Genomic DNA, 21,045 nt, shown 5'->3' with positions numbered 1-21,045 from the left:
TGTGTTTTTACATACTGTTTTTTTTTTAATGTTTTCAATTAAATACCTATTAAAAAAATTGTAATTTTGCTCTGCTGTCAATGTTTTTTTTTTCTTTTCTCTTCTCCCTCTCATATCTCCTTTATTTTTTATTTTCCTAACTTTTCTTTTTCCATATTTTATTTATTTTACAAAGTAATTAAGAAATAACAAGATTATAAAATAAATCATAAATTCCTTAAACTCTTTTTATTAGAGATGAATGTTCATTCTTTTTATATTTTCATATGAAAATTTATGTTTCTACTTTATCAAATACTCCTAGATCGTTAAAGTTTAAGACAATTTAAATATTCTTTCCTCCTCTCTTTACGCTTCAAGACGCTTTTTAAGGATAAAACCGTAACAAAACTCTAAATTCCAAGACATACAATATCTCGGGAAACCTGCAATGATGATATCGACACCCAACGTGGGACTGGGGGGAATGATAGGTCATCCCCAATGGAAGGCTTAACCAATGAAAAGTCATTTAGTTATCAAAAGTATTAATTATAAAACTAATATGATATTGTTTTATTATTAATAGAAAAATCATCGTACTTAAAGGCTTAATCACCATTAGTCATGATTGGATTGGAATTAGGTCGATCATAATCAAAAGTTCATCATAAGTTATGCAATTATTGTCCTTACAATTTAAATCGAACTGACTTTAATATCGAAAAACCATTAATAGATACATTGACTGAAATTGACAAAGAAGACTTGGATTTGAAGCGATCCATTGAAGATCATCCGTTGAAGCGAAGATTTCGTACCATACACCCAAAACAATTAGAAAAATTAATTTTAACTAGTCACTAAAAGTGATTATGTATGCTCTTAATCATCACGTATAAAACATTTTTTATTCCTATAATGACTTTACAATAATATTATCAATTAAAATCAGACAAGTCTCAAAGAAATTTCTTAATTAAACGTGTAATATGATTTAAGGTTTTAAAACGTAGTCTAAGATCATAATTTTAAGGTTTTTTTTTATCTCAACTAACGATATAAAAGGTAGTGGTTCGAAACTTTTGATCGAATTTGATTCTCAAAGTTTAAAAACGAATATAGTTTTTCTATTCCAATTGCGTTAAATTTTTTTAACGTGTGGAGTGACGTTTTGGATTTTTATGAGTTATTTATAGCGTTTGATATATTTTAACTTAAATGTTAGTCTCACGTAAAGAAAATTAACATATTTAAGTTAAGAAAATTATATTGGTTAAATTTTACAATTGATGGAATAAAATATAACAAAATATTAAATACGAATAAATTTCAATTTTCAATTCAAATTTAGAAACTAAAACATATTTAATCTAATTTAGTAATTTTTTTAAAAGCCTAAATATGGTAAGGAAATTGTAATTTTGAGGCTTATTATAAGGAAGTAAGTAGAAAAAGAGATGCCAGTACCCTAACTCCAATCCCCACGTATTGTACATACTCCTGTGACATTATCAACATTGGTTCTCTTTCCCCTTTAGCATCATTCTCCAACTATAGTAAATTCTGCAGTATTCCTACAACATTTGCAAGTCCCATGTTCCCACAGCTAAGTGTTAATCCTTTAAAACTCAAATGACAAACTAGTTAGGAAAATTGACATCACCACCAACCGACAGCATTAACACATGTAAGACACATGCATAGACTCAGCTTTTTCTTTATTTGTTCTTTAACTTTTCTTTTGCTTCTTTGGTAGTAGTAGATCACTGCTTTTGGAATGTGTTTGGTTGCTTTGCTTGTGCAAGCATTTCAACCACTTCCCTCATGGTTGGTCTCTCCACGCTTTGTTCCTGAACACATAACATGGCCACAAAGTATACCTGCTTTGCTTCATCTAAGGGAATGTGACATAGCCTTTCATCAAGAATCTTCACCACTTTCTCTTTGCTCCAATTTGTTTGCAACTTGGTCCACTGAACAATGTCTACTCCTTCTTCCCCAAAATTCCCCACTGGCTTTCTACCAGTTAGTAGTTCTAGCAACACCACTCCAAAGCTGTAGACATCACTTTTCTCATCAACTTTCAACGTGTATGCATATTCTGTGATGTAAATCAAAATCAGTACACCACAATAGTCGCCTTTCACATTTTTAGCTCAAAAGTTAAAGTGGCCATGCCTATGTATGACAGTACAATAAATGTCAGACTGGGGAAAAGGTGTAGCAGTATGTAATGGCCATAATGATGCTAATGATGAGGGTAATGATGATGGTTATGATGATGATTAAAAAGAAGGCTCATTAACAGTTTTAGAGTCAAACTATGGAAAAAATACATACTTTCAATTTCAAGTTAACAAATTAAATTTGTAACAAGACAAGGTAGTGGTGCCTTGTTACTGTAAATTGTTCAAATTTCTTTTCCTGGGGTCTTGAGAAAGTAAATCTTTGATCTCAATCTAGAGCCTTGATGAACGAGACATATGCTTTTGGTTAATGTGCATTTGGTGGCTGTTATAGATATGATAAAAGGGTGTTAATAAAAAAAGAATGGTTGTGATTTGCTTTGGTTTGAATCCTGGTTTATGGTTTCAATGCATGCAAAAGCACAAACCCAGTTAAGGTGAGAATAAAGCAAAAGATTAAAGATTGAAAGAATCTCCCTTTGTATTAGTGGAGCCTTCGGCCAATCTAGAAATTCACGTACATGTGGGACATGGTGGTCCCAGAAAGTAGCAAGTAAATGCTAAAGTCATAAAACAGTAAAAGAGATAAAAGATTTTTTGTGCTTAAAAAAACAAACAGAAAATTATTGTAATTCCATTTTCATTGACTTCTTTTCCTATGAATATTTATTTGATTGTTATATAATCATGTATGTTGATGTCCATTCACCTCATTAACGGTCTTCCTAGCATTAAGAAGTTTTAATAATTCACACGCATTTCTAAGTTCAAATTTAGTTATCCTATGATGTTGTATATAAAAAGAATATCTTGATCTTAATCATTCCACTTGGTCAAATCAATGATCTAAACAATGATATCCTCTGTCCCTAGACCTTTTCTGGGGAGATTATGAGCAATTGTGTCTCATAAACTTGAATTTACTGTGTAGTATGAGTCGCCAATGTAAAAATACATGTTTTAGGTATGATTTTGTAGACTAAATGATTAATATGGTTAAATGTTAATATTAAGTACCTGGAGCTATGTAACCGTAAGAACCAGCAATGGATGACATGCACTCTGATGTCCCAGTATCTTGCAAGAACTTGGCAAGTCCAAAATCAGCAACATGAGCCTCAAATTCAGAGTTCAATAGTATGTTGTTTGACTTCACATCTCTGTGGATTATCAGAGGGGAACAATCATGGTGTAAATAGCAAAGTCCTTTTGCAGCTTCTGTTGCTATTTTCAGCCTGGTATCCCACTTGAGAAACTCTCCCCTTTTCCCATGCAAAACCTCTCCCAAGCTTCCATTTGGCATGTACTCATAAACAAGCAAATTGGTCTCTCTATTTGAGCAAAATGCCAGCAACCTCACAATGTACCTGTGCCTGATTCTGCCTAGTGTCCTTATTTCTGCAGAGAGACCATTATCATGAGAACATCCTTTGTTGATTCCTAACAGCTTCTTCACAGCTACTTGCTCTCCATTTGGCATGGTTCCATGGTACACAACCCCAGCTCCTCCTCTTCCTATGACATTGCTTTCCTTTATGCACCCTATGATGTCTTCACTTCCATATTCCAGTTTCTGAAATGTTGTGAGCTTCCATGAATTGGAGTGCCTTCTTTGCTTCCTGCTCTTGATAAAGGCCAAGGTTGCAAATGCTAACGAACAAGCCAACAGTGCCACTGCAAAAAGAAGCTTATACTTCCCAGGAACACCAGGCTTTGTGCTGCTACTGTCTTGGGACTCCAATACAGAATTTGAAGAATGTTTACATGGATTCATTTCATATCCACAGAGTCGAGGATTCCCAATAAAGGATGTAGAGTTAAACACTGAAAACTGCCCCTCCTCAGGTATTGAACCAGAGAAGTCATTGTGAGAAAAATCTGCTGAAGTCAAGCCCTTCATGGCCCCAAGTTCCTTGGGAAGATTTTGGTTTAGGTGGTTCCATGAGACATTGAGATAGTTCATTATGTGAATTTGAGAAAGCTGAACTGGGATAGGACCTGACAGTTGGTTTTGGCTCAAATCTAAATAGGTGAGCAACAAACAGTTACCTATCTCTGGAGGGATGGTGCCTGAGAAGTTGTTGACACTTAAATCCAACTTGAGGATATTTTTTAACCTCCCTATATCTGGAGGAATTTCTCCTGAGAGTCTATTTCCGTGAAGCAGCAGAATTTGCAAGTTGGGAAAGTTTCCAATAGAGCTTGGTAGAGACCCGGTTAGGCGATTGTTTGATAGATTCAACTGTCCAAGTTTAGAGGGTGCAGTGTTTGTCTCTTGTGGAAGCCAACCACTGAGGTAATTGTTCTGCAATTCTAAAAGATCTAACTCAGGCAAGTGCAGAAAACCATTTGGTATTGACCCTGTCAAATAGTTCTGTCCCAAACGAACTCTCTGTAGTGTGTAGCATTGGCCAATATCAGCCGGCAAAGATCCAAAGAGAAAATTATTGAGAAGAATCAAAATCCTCAGCCTCCTCCCAAGGCAAAGAGATTTAGGCACCAATCCAGTGAGCTTGTTTGTTGACAGGTCAAGCTCAACCATTTTACCATTTTGGCCAAGTCTTGGGGGAATTGCCCCTGTGAAGTTGTTCTGCCAAAGTTTCAGCACTTCCAAGTTAGGCAGCTCCGCAATGAAAGGTGGAATTTCACCATGCAACCTGTTGATGAACAAGTTCAAGAGGGTGAGTTGGTGAAGGCCTGAAAACTCATTGGGGATGTCTCCTGTTAGCTCATTGTTTGACAGATCAAGACACTTCATGCCACTCATGTTGCCTAGTTGGGGAGGGATTGAGCCACTGAGCTGGTTAGTTTGCAAAAAGAGAGTGTCTAATTTGTTGAGATTTCCCAACTCAGCCGGAATTGGACCTGTCAAACCACAGCTTGCAAGGTCAAGATGAGTCAAATTAACCAACTTACCAAACTGAGGAGGGATTCCACCATCAAACTGATTGTAGTATCCCAAGAAAAGCTGTGTCAGGTCAGTGAGATTCCCAAGCTCAGATGGTATGACACCCCTCAAATCATTTCCGGCAAGAGACAGAAAGTTGAGCTGAACCATGTCTCCATAGCTTGGAGGGATCTCACCATAGAAAAAATTCCCGCCAAAATTCAAGGTATTGAGCTTGGGGAGCTGAGTGACACCAAGAGGGAGGGAGCAGTTGAACTCGTTGTCATAAGCATCCAGCCCCTCAAGCTCTTTCAACATAGAGAACTCCCAATTCATGTCTCCACTGAACTTGTTGGCGGATATGTTGAGGAATCTCAGCCCTGCCAGCTTGTGAATATCACTAGGGAACCCTCCTGAGAAGCCATTCCCAGCAAGTGATACACTCTCAAGGCTCCTGAGTGCTGTGATGGAAGGTGAAAGTGTGCCAGAAAGGTTGAGGTTGGTTATGTCCAATGACACCACTGACCTATTCTTTTGGTCACACTCAATACCCTCCCAAGTGCAAAGGGACACACTATTAGTCATGTCCCAGCTTCCGAGAGAATCAGTGTTAGCCTCAAAATCTTGTTTGAGGGAAACCAAGATAGAGGCTTGCCTTCTCAGAGACATGGGAAGAGAGGAAACAGAAGCAAAGCACAAAAGAAGTGGTACAAGTACAAGGCCAAGAGTTGAAGTTCCCATTTTTGGGATAACTGGCTTACAAGTTAAGGAAGTGCAGTTGGAATAATAGCAATATCATAGAGTTGTGCTGAATATGAAGTAGCAGATGGTGAGAGAGAAAGAGAAAGAGAAAGAGTGCGTGTGAGAAGTGTTATGTGTTGTAATGTTAAGAGCTCAGAGGTAACAGTGTAGCAGCATCCTATGTCGTCTTCTCTTTCCCCTCTCTTATTTTCTCCCACACAAATATACATACATACACACTACTTTGGTGTCATCTTTAGCTTTTAAAAAGCAAAAGTAAAAGCAGTGTTTGGATAGAAAATGCTTAACCATGGACCGTTTCACAACCCAGTTATTTTTTTTTCCCCTTTTGTTTGTGTTCTGTCGGTTTTTGAGCCTAGTAGCTCCATTGCCTTTACCTTTTTCTTTGTTGTTTTGTTTATTCATAAACCAAGTCCACCAGAGCTGCTGATGAATCAGATTTGGATGATAGGATGTAATCTTAGACCAAATTATAGATACCAATCATGGGCAAGAATAAATTGATACAATGTGCATGCTGAGTGTACCTTCATTTTTTTATTATTTTCTGGATTTTGAGAAAGAGAATGTGGTGGGGTGTCATGAATGGAACTTAATCTCTATTTTAAAAAAGAGAGACAAATAACCACGATTAAGAGCTCTCTCTCTCTATATATCTATATCTATATAGCCATAGAAGCCACTGTACTGTGTCATAAATAATCTATTTCATAGGGCTAAATTATTGAATAAGGACACCTGAATGATTTTGCAGAAAAAAGGCACGTCTCTTAGAGACTCACAGGAATTGTACTTCATGTAACTTCTTTGTGTCCATGGTGAGATTAATTAACTGATGTGATGAAAAAGATGAAAAAGATGAAAAAATAACATGGCATGTATGAATATAGCACTAGATGTGACTAACTTGTTTCACAAATGGAGAAAGAAATTTCTGAGCAACCTATTTTTAGGCAATTCGATCCATCTGATAACACAGTTCGATTGATGTTAGCAATCAGAACAACACATTGTAGCAGCACGTGTTCACTTTGCATGTCCAAAAGTTTGTGTATTTAGGGCATCATTCATTTAAATCAAGCAAAGAAAGGAAAAAAAGCTATTTTCAGTACTGTTATGCTCAATCAGAAGATGAAGTTTGGAATCATCTTTAAACAGATGGAGGGAGGTTCTTCTGCAGAAATTACGTCACGAGTGATCTAAAAAAAGACAGATAAAAAAAGGAAAAGGGAATGAAAATTAAAGCGTGTGATGGGGTTGATCAATTTACCAATCAATACATCATGGTATGAGAGACCCAATTGCTGAATTGAGAAAGCAAATCTTAGAAACTTATGTTGAATTTCTTTTTCTGGGGTTTTGAGAAAGTGAATCTTAGTTTCCACTTCCCAATCCCTGTCAGCTCCTCCCCCAAAAAATGAAACTTGGAAGATAAAAAATGGTTTTTTTTTGTATATGAAGTGAGTGGTAGCCAACTCATAGTATACATGAGACAATGTTGATGACTGAATAATGAGGATATGAGGATGCAAGAAAGTAACCTTGGTCAGCTCATAAACTCCAACCATTGGTCCCCTCCATTTCTTTGTATTTACCTTTGTCACATACATAGGAGTATAACAAAAATACTGTTTCTTCATGGAAAATATTTCGAAAGTGATATTTTATATACACTATTGTTTCAATATAATCATGATACATAAAAAGAGAATTGTATTACAGACATGAAACTAAAAATCGAAAAGGAACAGTGTTGTACAAGGAGGGTCAGTGGTTGTTTTTAACCCTTTCGCTTTACACCGTAACGTGAAAAAGAAAAGGCAAAGCCATCGATTCTTCTTTTGAGACAGTGTTGGATCCATCATGCTGATCTTTTAATGCCTCTCCGTTGAGTCTAAGTCTAAAATTATACCAATTTGGATATTTAAAAATTCATGGTCTTAAAGATTTTTAGTGCAAGGTGTTTTCATTTTCATGTGTGAATTATATTAATTTTATTTTGTTTTTTAACGAGGTTTGATTCAATTAGACTTCTAAACATTTTTATTGTTTTTTAATGAGAAATTGAAAATGGTGAAAACAAAATATTAGAGGCATGATAGAGTGATTGGAAAAGATGATGGACCCATTTGTGAGAATTGTTTGTTTTGTCGTGTTAAGGGTAGTGGAATTAGGACCCGTTGAAGGCATTAAGCCACTAAAACTGAAGTGCTTTAGCTACACGTTGTGCTTCACTTGGAGATTTTGGAAGATCCATGCATGTCTTCATCTAACTGGGTAACCTTGTTTTCTCTTATTATTTCTGCATAATAAATTCCAAAGTGCTCTTCTCTAAAATTCACAATCACATTATTCTAATCAATAAATTCCACATGTCAAATCGAAAATTCAATTGTAGGCTTCAATTTCCATTTTGGGTGAAAAGAATCTTTCACTTGTTTATATTATAACCCAATTAAATCAATTAGAGATGCAGCCTTAAAATATTTATAAGTTATGTTTGTAAGAAAATTATATTAATAGTATTAGCGAATATGTAACATTTCAATTTTTAACAGATTCAACTACCATAGAATTAATTAGTTATATTTAGTTAACTCAAATAAAGTATATAAGATGTTACTACAAATAATTTTAAAATAATTTATAATAGTAAATATATATTAAAATCTAGACTATTATAAGATGTTACATTAAACAAAAAATGTAATAGGGTATTTATATTAACAAATGAAATCTGAAACCAAACATTTAACTTTATGTCTTAACTCTACTTCTTTCTAACACTTGTTCACTAGGGATGATAACAAGTCAGGTCGGACATGATAGTGTTTATTCGTAATCCAACTCGCATCTAAAAGACCTATCTGTTACCTGTCGTACTACTCGCATAAAAAAAATCGCAAATTTTTATCAAATTGCAAATTGTAACATCCCAGATTATATAGAAGCATATAATATATAGTGAGTCCACATTTATGTAAAAGAGGACAGTTAGAGGAGACTGTAAATAAGGTAGTTAAGCTTACAGTCATCCCAAAATGAGACATAATTTAGAACTTAAAATGCAAATAGAGTATTTCAAACGGATAAGAATCACAGGGAATCCTCAACAACTAAACAGTAATTCAAAATACAAGAAATATTAAGAGAATCTTAAGAAGACTAAGCAGCAACATCGTCTTCCTCCAAAGCCTGCTCCAAAGGCACCTCATCCGCCTCTGCTCACATCCAAGTGGATGATCATTGCAAAAGAAAAGCATACCCAAGCAAACACAAACACACAAGCAAGGGTGAGCTAGATATAAAAATCATGTTATAGCAGTCACAAGCAATATGCAAGCAAAGACAGATACAATACACTACACCCACATGACTTGTTGCACTTAAACTTGACTCGTCCGGACTTAGAATGATTGTCGAGCTATGACGGGTCGTGCACTCGTGGTGGCCTCTACTGCTTTGCAAAGCCATTGCCAATGCGTTTCACCCTACCACACTCACGAGGTTAATCCGTTATCACTCACCTTGGCCATACTGGAAGCACCCAAGATTAAAACCTCCTGCTACTAATCACGACATGGTTCAATCCTCTCTACTTGAGAATGATCGACCACTGTAGTTCTAGGATAACCCCCAAGACTGAGTTGCCATGCAAATCATTCTAAACACTAAGGGCACCACCATGAATCTTCTCCTTGAAGATCATGGAATTACGTCCAATACTATAGGGCACCACCATGTAACCTCCTTAGAGATCCATGGAATTACATCTATCAATCATACTTGTTACACTCAACCACCAAACATGTTTCATACCATCAAATACTATCAGTTCAATAACATTACTACCATCATAATATGCATTTTAATCATTCTACACACTTGGTTCACCTAAAGCAAGAGCAAAAGAGAAGACTGGACTCAAAGGTTCGCACAGCGCACCATATTCACAAGGCGATGCAAGAGGATCTCGCACAGCGCACCCCTTAATTCGCATAGCGAATTAACGCGCAGCATGCATCAGACTTCAAACCTCTCGCATAGCGCACCCAGGTCGCTATGCGAAAGCCTAGACAGAGACCAAGCCCCTTAAAGCTCTCGTTATGCGCCCCACTCGCCTTTCGAATTAAAAGGGCAGTGGTTCCAGACCACCACCAGTCGCATAGCGACAGAATTTGCCAGGCGAATCCACAAATAGAGAGCAACACCCTCTAGTTATTCGCATTGCGCACCAGCTCACACAGCGAATTACCCAGACAGTGAGCACTCTCTACAGGGTCTCGCTATGCAAGACAGCTCGCATAGCGACTCTGCATCATCTTCAAAACGCAAATTCTACAGAATCACACACTCACACCAGCCCTTACTATTTCTAGGCCTCTTGGCCAACTTCTACGACCCACAATTCGTGTATTAAGCTCAATTAAACTTGCCTAGATGATCCTAACCCTCCCCATTACTAATCTAAAGTGATTAAGATCAAGTTTTATCTTTTAAAACATCAATTCCTACAACTTAAAGACCCAATTTCAATTTTCCCCTTTCTAACAGGTTTTAGGCCAGTTTTATGATCCTAACAAGTCACAAATGATTTGCCTAAGATGTCCCAACAGCCCAAATGTGCCCATAATCCATACTTCTGAAAATCACTACCTCACTTCCTCTCAAGTGACCCAAAAACACTACCAGTTTACTCAAAATAGTGCATACTTTCCTTACCTTCCACTTGATCACCCTCCAACAAAATACATACATCAAACATATCAATCTCAAATATCACCTCAGCCCAACCAAATCCACAGTCACAAATTTCCAGCATACAGTTCATACAACAAATCTCAAAAACACAATTTCAACCCAAACAACATAGTAACACAGAGATCAACACATTTGCACATTTCATAATGATAAACTTTAAGAAAACCTAGCTCCCCTTACCTTGGAGTTGAACAATACAGCTCACTAGAATGTCCTAATAGTGGCTCACACAGCAAGGACCCGACCAAACCCTACAAACCACCACATTGATGGTAGAAAACAACTCTTAGAGCTAGAATGAACAGAGAAAATGGAAAGGAATGTTTCTAGCTACATGCAACCAGTAGAGATGCATGCCATAGGTTCCAAAATCACAGAGGAGAAAAGGAAACGACTTACCCGCTGAAGAATGAGAATCTAATAGGATGGTTGCGAAGCTCTCTGCGCCGCGGTCACTTGAGCACCACCTAAACCAACATGCAATGGCTGAATGTGGAGGAATGGTAGAGAGAAGGCAGAGGAAAAAGGAAGAACTAAGTTTTTCTTAGAGAGAGAATGAGGTTGGGTTAATGAACCAGAATGTGTCTGAAATGTGCTTTTAATTGAGAGGGTTCTGGTTTCATTTAAATTAATTCCCCATTAACTTATAATTTATTTTTAGGTTCTTACACAAATACCCATTTTCAATCCGCAAATATTTTGAAAGTAATATTTTATGATTTTATCGTAATCCATTTTTTCTTCAACATAAATAGGTAACAATTCAACAACTTAGGATTCCAAACGTCTCATTCCCATGCCAACTCCTCATAATTGAACATCATACTCAAATTCGAAACTTCTAAGGTAATCCCAATCATCGCATATCTGATACAACAAAACCTACCCACAACCCTAACTTTAAATTAAGCTATGTCGTTAGGACCACTGATAAAGGTATGTCGTTAGGACAATTGATCATTAGAGAGTCTTATAGAAAATTAAAACTTAACATGTAAAACAAAGAAGGTCGCCATGCAAGAAAAAATGAAATTGACAAAGAAAGGAATAGAAAACCAACATACTCTATTAAATAAACCAATCGGTTAGACTTTAAAATCTCGCTCCTATAATCACTCGGACGGTCTTTAATATTCAAACAGATAAATACATAAAAAGAACTTCCATAAAGAAATCAGAGAAATCTAAAAAAGTATTATTTAGAAAGATAATATGTTTTAAAAATAATGAAAGTCATTTATAAAAAAAAATTCTATTAAAACAATCCAATTTCATTATTTTTAAACTATTATTTCTTTTAAAATACTATTCTATAAGTCTTTATATAATATAGATGTTTGTTTATATTTTCTTTCTAAATAATTATTAAATATTTTAATAAAAAGTTATAAAAATATTGTCATTTTCTTATTGATGTAAAAATTATTGAAAAGAAATTGAAAGAAATGATAGTATGTAAATTACTTGTTATCCTTTATATAATAATAATAATAATAATAATAATAATAATAATAAAAATAATATTATACTCAAGGATGATTTTAAAAACTATGTATTCAATATAGATATTTTTATTATATATCACCATCATTACTATTATTTTTTATTGTATAAAAACCAGTATGAATAAATTATTTTTAAAATATTTTATCAGCAATTTTTGTCTATATTTTAAAAAGTAAAATCGTCGTACATTTTACTATTCGATTATTTTTATCTTGGCAATTTTATCATTTAATCTTTTTTTTATATATTTTTCAATTTCACCTATTGTGCTCATTTATTAAATATATAACAAAATGCTATAGAGTGATGTTATTTTTTTGTACTTTTTTTCAATAACGTGGTTAGTTTCCATCATGACTTTTAAATGTATAAAAAAAATATAAATTATAATGGTAAAAAAAAAGTGTGGAGGAAAAAATTGGGTGATAAAATATTGAAAAGTTAAAAAGTTGTGAGTAAATTACGTGGAATAATAAAATTAAAAAAGTAATAATTAAATCGTAAAATAAGAGATGATAGGTTTTTGATTAATGGAAGTGATGTCTATCCCTTCACCACACTTCTTCGCATAAATTCTGGTGTGTGTCCCTCCTCCCATTACACTTTAATAGTTTTTTTTTTATTATTATTCTTTGCTACATCAATTTTCTCACTGATTTAGTGCAACCTTTTTCATTTATGGGAATGAATAAATTTTGTTTTAGCCTAAAATCTGTATTCTTATTTTAATGCGATATTTAGAGCGAACTGGCATATAATATTAAATTAATCAATTTTATTTTCATAATTGATTAAACAGTACAAGTCAGTCTCTAATCTTAAAAATTGTATTAACATATATTAATTAATTAATCATATTAAAACATGATTGAATTATGATTAAGTTAATGTGGTAAGTAAAAGTTTATGACAAAAATTATAAATAAAATGTTAGTACGCTAATTAGGTTATATTATTGTAACATTTAATATCTTTTGAATTGGATTATTATTGACTTAATCGTTAAAATATTTTTTGGAGTGTTTGTGAGACTTAACCAGTTCCATAAAAACACTATTATTTTTCTATTTTATTATAAATGGGTAATACACTAAAATATAATGTTTTTATGGCATACTTAAAATTTCAATAAATTTATTTATAATTTTCTTTTACTTTTTAACAAGAGAAACAAGATAAAAACATTTTGTAGCATTGTTAAATGATCATAAATAGAATTGTTACTTTGATTTATCTTATATTCTAATAAGATGTCAAAAATAAGATTTTATTGTTGTTATTTATACCATGTGTATACAAAGATTCACATCACACTTTGTAATACATTGAGAAATGTTAACTTTGCATGCACTAACTTACGCAAGAAAAGTAAAGTATTTGAGATAGAAGGTACTTAATACCATGAATAGTGCAATGGTAAAAGAATACATAGGAGAAAAATTACAAAGTTAAGATTAATATTTATTTAAGAAAGGTGAGACTCGTATAATGTAACATTCTTACTATTAAATAATTATATTGTTTTAAAAGTGTAAAAGAAGTTGTGATTCATATATTTATTAAATTGCTTTGCGTTATATCTAGAAAAAGTCAGAATACTTAAAAAACAATCAAGTAGTTTTTATAAATTATTGTGACAAAATAATAATAAAAAATAAGTAAAAGAAAAAATAAATGAGAAAATATTAATTAATTAAAAAGTATATTAATTATTATTATATATATATATATATATATTAAAAAATAATATTTGAAAGAGTTATAAAAGAAGAAATAAATACAAATAAGAGCTCATGATTATTTCCTTTTTAAATGAAAGTAATAAAATAAATTTTGGTTATAAATTGATGAGGTGGAAAAGAATATGAAGAAAATGTAAATTAAGTGATCAAGAGAGGAGAAATAGAGAAAAAAAAAGGAATGAGTTATAAGAAAATTTAATCATCTAAAAATATGCATTACTTCAAACAACATGAGGCAAAGTGAGATTAAACTTTTTTTTATATTAATTTTAATAAAGTTATATATGTTTTTTTTAATATTTATTTTGAAGTATATATTGTTTTACTTTTTATTATACTTTTATCGTTTAATTTATCCTAAGAGTCTATTTTTTTTATATTTATGTCGTTTAATTTTTTTCTAATTGTATATTGATCTTATTTATTCATATGTATATTATTTGTTTTATCTTTAATTTTTTTGCACTCATATATTTGTTTATTTATATATGTCATATAATTTATCTCTAATTAGTAATTGATCCATTTTATTTACATCATTTGGTTTTTCTTCATTGTTTATCTATTTATAATTATGATATTTAATTTATTTATGCACATCTTCTTTTGTCATTTAATTTTTCTTCACTGTTTATCTATTTATAATTATGATATTTAATTTATTTGCAGTCATGCCACCTCCTTTTCATTAAATTGTGATTATTTTATTTAATTTATATCCAACACTAAGTCTATGTAATTAATTTATCTTTTTCTTGTTTATTTGTCTGTTATATTACTACTTATATTTAGTTATTTAATTAAAGTTCTTATTTTATTTATGTATTGTTTTAAAATTTAATTTTTATAATATTAAAATATACATATAAAAATAAAGTCAAAGTAAATATTATTTAATTTAATAAATTTGGATAAAAGATGGTTATTTATATATTCTATATTATATATATATATATATATATATATATATATATATATATTATGTTTGGATGGTATATAAATTATTGATTAAGAAAAGTATTACATATTTTTTGAAAGTCAACACAAAACTATGATCATTGAAAACTAAACAAGTCAATATAATTAAGATACTTATTTAAATATTATATTGCTAAATAATAATTTAAAACAATGCCTTATACTAATATATTTGTAGATTAAATTTTGAATTTTATGATACTTGTTCTAACTTTCACAGCGATATGCAGTGAATAATTTATCTTTGTTTGGATTGATAAATGATTAATATTATTGGAAAAAAAATATAATTATATAAATATTTTTAATGAGAAATATTCAAGTACGTTATTACTTTTTAAAATAAATTTTGATATTAATAATGGATCAACAGAATTAAATATAGTTGAAAATAAATTTTATAATTGTAACATTTTAATTTTATCAACTTACAACAAATAAAATAAGATGTTGATAAAACAAAACAAATTGCTTAAACAAATAAATATAAACTATAAATAACTATAATAAAATATATTTAAAATTAATATGAAAAGTTATTAGACAATCACAAGAAAAAATTTGTTAAACACTTACTTCTATTCACCGATAATAAGTTGATTATCGCAAAAAATAAAATATACAAACATAAAAAAACATCAAAAGAAAATGATAACGTAAACTAACATGCAAAAAAGTTTTATAAAATAATTAAATTATATAATATTTAAGCAAAACATCTATAAAATATAAAAATTCATAAAAACACATAAACAATTAACACTAAACTTAATTATTCAGAAACATGCTTTTTATTAAGTTTATTAAATTAGAGATTTGTTAAAATATAAAACACAAATAAAATATAAATTTAATCACATAAGATATTAACACTCTTTGTCTAAAATATTAAAATATGATATGAAAGAGATAATAAGCTCACCAAATTAATTCTATTAGCAGAGATATATGATATTTCAATTGAGTTATTATTATATATAAAAAAGAAGAGAAGAGTATAACATGCAGAGTTCAATGAAAACATTCAATATATTAATCTTTCAAAGTTTACAATTTTTTTTATAATTTAATGCTTGAACTTTAGTTAATTAAATTTAATTTAAGATTTTGGTGAATATTAGGATATCTTTCAATTAAAAATTATTTTTGTGATAATTAGTTCGTCGTTATATGTATCTTTTATTTCTTAGTCTTGCAATAGTATATTTTGTATATGCCGAAGATGAGTTAAGAATTACTATTAAGAACTAAATTGTGACCAAGTTTAATTATAATTATTGATGCTATTATTGAATTATAATCTTAATTATAATTAGTAGGAGAATGATTAAGAAAGTAGGATTGTTACAATTTTAATGTTTTTATTTTATATATTTTTTCAAAACTTTCCTACCCTTCTAGAAAAGAAAATCATAAAGTCCCATGGGAATTTTGTTTTGCCCAATTCTGACAAAGCTTTCAGGGCTGCACTAAAAAAAAAAAGAAGTCATAGGGAGCATTAAGAAGAGTAGCACACAGAAGATCGTGACGCCCTGTAGTGAACTGAACTGAAATATCTTCTTCATTTCCAATTTTTTATTGTCATAAAACCCTAAACCCTGAATTGCAGTCTGTTAGGGTTTCCATTTTCCATTTTCCATTTTCTTACCACAACACTACAACATGTTAACCGCAATCCTTAGAAGAACTTCTTCCAACCTCTCAAGGCGCGCTTTCCTGGCCGTCGTAATCTCCGCCAGCAACGACTTCCGGCCACTCTCCCCGGCCTTCATTCCAAGAAATTTCCATTCCAAATCGGGTCCGTTGAATTTCCGTTCTTCTGTATATCACCGCGCGGAATATGCTGTAGACGATTTCCCTTACGAAGAAGGGTCTAAAGGGAACGCCGAGGAAGGACTCGAGATCGCGAAGCTCGGAATCTCTCAGGATATTGTCTCAGCTTTGGCCAAGAAAGGCATCACCAAGCTCTTCCCCATTCAGGTTTGCTTTGCTTCTAAGGGTTTATGCGATGATGCATAGCATGATATGCGGTTTATAAGGATTAAAGACGTGTAGTTTAGTAGCTTTGAGTTATGCTAACGGTTTTTTTAGTTAATTGGGTTGTTGTATTGCAGAGGGCCGTGCTGGAACCTGCCATGCAAGGTCGTGATATGATTGGTCGAGCTAGGACTGGAACTGGGAAGACTCTTGCATTTGGGATACCCATCATGGATAAGATCATTCAGTTTAATGCGAAGCATGGGTTGGTTCTATGTTTTTATGTTATCGTGATACTTATGCTTCCTTATTACCCAAATTTTGCACTTGTTTCTCTGTTAGAGTTGAATGTGGACTTGGTAATTCATGATGGTGTGGATAGAATCATGGAAATGTTATTTGTGTCTTTAACTATACATTTTTTTTTTGTGTGATTGATGTTGCAGGCGGGGCAGGGATCCTTTGGCTTTAGTTCTTGCTCCAACTAGGGAGCTTGCTAAGCAGGTTGAGAAGGAATTCTATGAGTCGGCACCTAACTTGGATACAATTTGTGTTTATGGGGGTACGCCAATCTCTAAGCAGATGAGGCAGCTCGATTATGGGGTTGATATTGCTGTGGGAACACCTGGTCGGATTATTGACCTTCTCAACAGAGGTGCTCTAAATCTGAAGGAAGTTCAATTTGTTGTTCTTGATGAAGCTGATCAGATGCTTCAAGTCGGCTTCCAGGAGGAAGTGGAGAGGATCTTGGAAAGGTTGCCCGCCAAACGTCAGACTCTTATGTTCTCTGCAACAATGCCATCTTGGATAAAGCAGATTTCACGCAATTACCTGAATGATCCCCTGACCATTGATCTAGTAAGCTTGAAACTCCATTCTAGGCACTAGGACAATGCCTGTAACCTGTGCAATTCTGAGATATCATTTAGTTTGACTTGAATATAATGTACAAAATAAACACAGTAGATTATGTTGTGGGGCGCATGAACTTCTTTGAGTAATTAGTTTATCATGTTTTAACGTCTCTACATTGTGGGCATGTGTGGGAGTGCACGAGAGTTATTTTTTAACTGTAAATTTATTGGTGCTGTAGGTTGGAGATTCTGATCAGAAGTTAGCAGATGGAATTTCACTGTATTCCATTGCATCTGACTTATATGTTAAAGCGGGAATTCTTGCGCAGCTAATAACAGTATGCCTTCTGAAACCATCGTTTACTGACTTGATTGGTAGTTCTGATTAGTGATTGTTAATGTGTTTGAAAACCACCTTACTAGTGGTCAATCATTGCCTGCCTTAGTTGCATTGTGTTAGGAGGTGGCTGCCTCAACGGAAACCTCAATGGTGGTGCTTAGTCCCTCCTCAGCTAGAGATATGATATAAAATTAAATAGAGCTTGTAAAGGTTGACGAGTCCTTACTTTATAAGTAAGTTTTGTAGAGTTCAGTTAGGTTTCAGAGCTAAATTCCTAGACTAAAATTACTGTATTGCAAATAGGTTTCTGGAGTTTTATTACGTTTTTCCCTTAAGCTTTTACTAGAATATATATGTGTGTGTAATTAGAGGGTGAGCCTTGGTGCAAGGGTAAGGTTGGTTCCCTGTGACCCAGAGGTCATAGGTGCAAATCCTGGACACAGCCGCTTGCTTGTGGTGGTAAATCTGTGTACACCCACTGTCCTTAGACCCCACTAGGTGGTAGCCTTCGGCATTAGATTGCCCTTTTATGTATTTTAATTAGAAAAAACTACTTGAGGAAACTTGCTGGATTTCTTTCTCTCTCCGTTTCCTAAATATATATCCTTTGTTAGGAACATGCAAAAGGAGGAAAGTGTATTGTTTTCACTCAAACAAAACGTGATGCAGACCGATTATCATATACCATGGCAAAAAGTGTTCAATGTGAGGCTTTGCACGGAGACATATCACAAGCTCAGAGGGAAAAAACTCTTGCTGGCTTCAGAAATGGCCATTTTAATGTTTTGGTGGCAACTGATGTTGCCTCACGTGGGCTTGATATACCCAATGTTGATCTTGTGAGTTCTGTTTTACTGTTTTTTTATTTCTATTGCAAATTATCGTATGCTTGATTGAATTTGAAGACAAGGTATCATTTTCTTGATGATATGTCCTTGACTATTAGTTATTGATTTTTCTTGTCAATGTATTTGATATATTTGATAATCATGCAACACTCTTGGTTTATTCTGTCATCGGTCTGTACTGTTCATGGTTCTGTAAATTTTGGATGTCGCTTAGATTGTATTTCTCTGTTTGATTTCTTATTGTTCCGTGTTTGTAGTCTTTCTCAATGTGCCATTCTTTATGTTTAATGTCATGTGCATATGTAAATACTGTGATATATTATGGAGAATATTGTTATCGTTTCATGCAATTTATAGATACGAAATTTTGACTTGCTTTCCTGCTATAGGTAATACATTATGATCTTCCCAATTCTTCAGAAATATTTGTTCATAGATCTGGACGGACAGGTCGTGCTGGTAAGAAAGGAACTGCTATTCTTGTGTATACAGAAGATCAATCAAGGGCTGTGAGGCTTATTGAGCGTGATGTGGGAAGTAGATTTACAGAGGTGATATCTTTTCCTGGCATCTTATTGAATTTTGTCTATCTTTGGAAGTTTTACCTTGTTAATTACTAATTTTGTGGTCATAAAGATTGAGGCTACACTATTAAGGAAGCATATATTCCTGCTGCCTAAAATCCCATCCTTCCTATGCACAATTTGATCTGGACTTGTTTATGATTAGTTTGCGAGTCAGATTGCCCTGGAAATTGATAAACCCAATCTGAAATTTTCTCTATTCAATATATCTAAATAGCCAGGGACCTACTATCCCATAGTTATTATTACCGTTTTCCAGTGTTCTCGCTAATATGCTAATTTTAAAGTTTGGTATTTTTTATTTATATAATTATTTATTGGTTGTTTTCTGTTCCGGTATTCATATTTTTCAGCTACCAAGGATAGCTGTTGATAGTGCATCCATGGACACAGTTGGCATGGGTGGTGGGCGGTTTGGATCTTTCGGAGGAACTAGGGATCGTCGTTATGGTGACACAGGTTTTGGCCGTGGTCCTGGGTCTGGCCGTTCTGGTGGCTACAATAACAGTGGATTTGGCCGCCCCAGCTTTGGAGATTCTGGTGAAAGGTTTGGTGGACAGAATTATAATCGTTTTGGTGGCTCTGGTTCCAGTCAATCAGGAGGGGGTTTTTCTGGTGAAATGAGTAGATATGGTGGACCAAGCTCTGGTAGGTTTGGCTCATCTGGTGGCTTTGGCTCAGGTCAATCAGGAAGCAGATCTGGTCGATCATCCGGTGGGTCTAGGTTTAGTCGTCCAGATGATTTTGGGGGATTTGGTGGTTCAGATCGTTCGGGAGGTTTTGGAGAACTTGGCTCGGGTCAATCTAGTGGCTTTGGTGATTCTCGTGGTAGTAATCAGAACAATAGAAGACCTTTTTAACATCACAATATAAAAAAAATTGCGCTACCCTTATTTCTTGGTGGTTTAGTTCTTGTAGAGTTTGCATCTGTCACTTTCTCTGAAACTTAAAGGCGGCTTCTTGGCTAGTCCTTGTATTACTAATCAGTAAGAATTTGGGAAGGTCATACAATCAGAAGTTCTACGAGCATAGGATATTTCTTTTCTGGGACTTTTGGCTCAGTCTTAGGTCTGTTATTTTTTGAAAACATCTATAAAAAGGAGAAAGGAAGGCTGTATTCTGAGGGTTCCACCTCCATCCATGGACATTGAATCTCACAATGATCCTGAAAATGTGTACACACGTACATGCGTGCATGAAAAGTTTTGAAGAGGGAGCTGTATGAAGTGGTGATTCAATTTATTTAGTGTATTTATGTTGCTTAAAGTAGTTAATGGGAGGTAAAGTGCTTTGGATAATCATGGGGACATATGCTGTTCTATTTTATACTGAAATTATTATGCAAGAAATTTCTCATCTAATATGTAATTTGACCTAAAAGCAATTTAATTTTCGCCCCTTCACCCTGGGTTACATCTGGGGGTTCATAAATAGTCTGAGAATCATGTGTATTAGATCCTGTCTTTCCTGGTTTTTATTTTCGGCCTAAAACAGATGCAAGCTCCATTAATCCAAGGGGTCTAGAAAGTAATGTTTATAAAAATAAACACAACAGTGACAGAAATTTGTTTTCTGAAAATTCGGAAGGAGAATTATACCAAATTTTACGCGTGGAGAGGACAGTGAATTGTGAAAATT

General features: G+C 33.4%; 2 protein-coding genes across 4 annotated transcripts; one reads left to right on the top strand and one right to left on the bottom strand.

Moving 5' to 3' along the window:
• Positions 1-1,384: 1,384 nt before the first annotated feature.
• On the bottom strand, positions 1,385-7,223 carry LOC108338139 (leucine-rich repeat receptor-like serine/threonine-protein kinase BAM3). Of its 3 annotated transcripts, none has more exons than XM_052880090.1 (3): positions 7,088-7,219; positions 3,186-6,784; positions 1,385-2,083 (listed from the first exon to the last, which is right to left on the bottom strand). In XM_052880090.1, exons 2-3 carry the CDS (start codon positions 5,794-5,796, stop codon positions 1,746-1,748), a joined length of 2,949 nt encoding a protein of 982 aa, XP_052736050.1. In that variant the 5' UTR covers positions 5,797-6,784; positions 7,088-7,219; the 3' UTR covers positions 1,385-1,745. The 3 variants fall into 3 exon arrangements, with proteins under 3 accessions (XP_052736050.1, XP_052736049.1, XP_052736051.1); XM_052880089.1 differs by having other exon boundaries at positions 3,186-6,991; positions 7,088-7,215; XM_052880091.1 differs by having other exon boundaries at positions 2,023-2,160; positions 3,186-6,991; positions 7,088-7,223.
• A 9,030-nt stretch (positions 7,224-16,253) lies between these two features.
• LOC108338450 (DEAD-box ATP-dependent RNA helicase 53, mitochondrial) lies at positions 16,254-20,768 on the top strand. The gene is made up of 7 exons (XM_017575343.2): positions 16,254-16,784; positions 16,919-17,046; positions 17,228-17,639; positions 17,875-17,973; positions 18,590-18,814; positions 19,213-19,374; positions 19,761-20,768. The coding sequence occupies exons 1-7, from the start codon at positions 16,467-16,469 to the stop codon at positions 20,265-20,267; spliced, it is 1,851 nt and encodes a 616-aa protein (XP_017430832.1). The 5' UTR covers positions 16,254-16,466; the 3' UTR covers positions 20,268-20,768.
• Positions 20,769-21,045: the final 277 nt, after the last annotated feature.

Source organism: Vigna angularis, chromosome 7, assembly GCF_016808095.1.
Source record: "Vigna angularis cultivar LongXiaoDou No.4 chromosome 7, ASM1680809v1, whole genome shotgun sequence".
In the NCBI taxonomy this organism is placed as follows: Eukaryota; Viridiplantae; Streptophyta; class Magnoliopsida; order Fabales; family Fabaceae; genus Vigna; species Vigna angularis.
The sequence above is the reverse complement of the archived record's forward strand: the minus strand, read 5'-3'. Positions and strand labels throughout refer to the sequence as shown.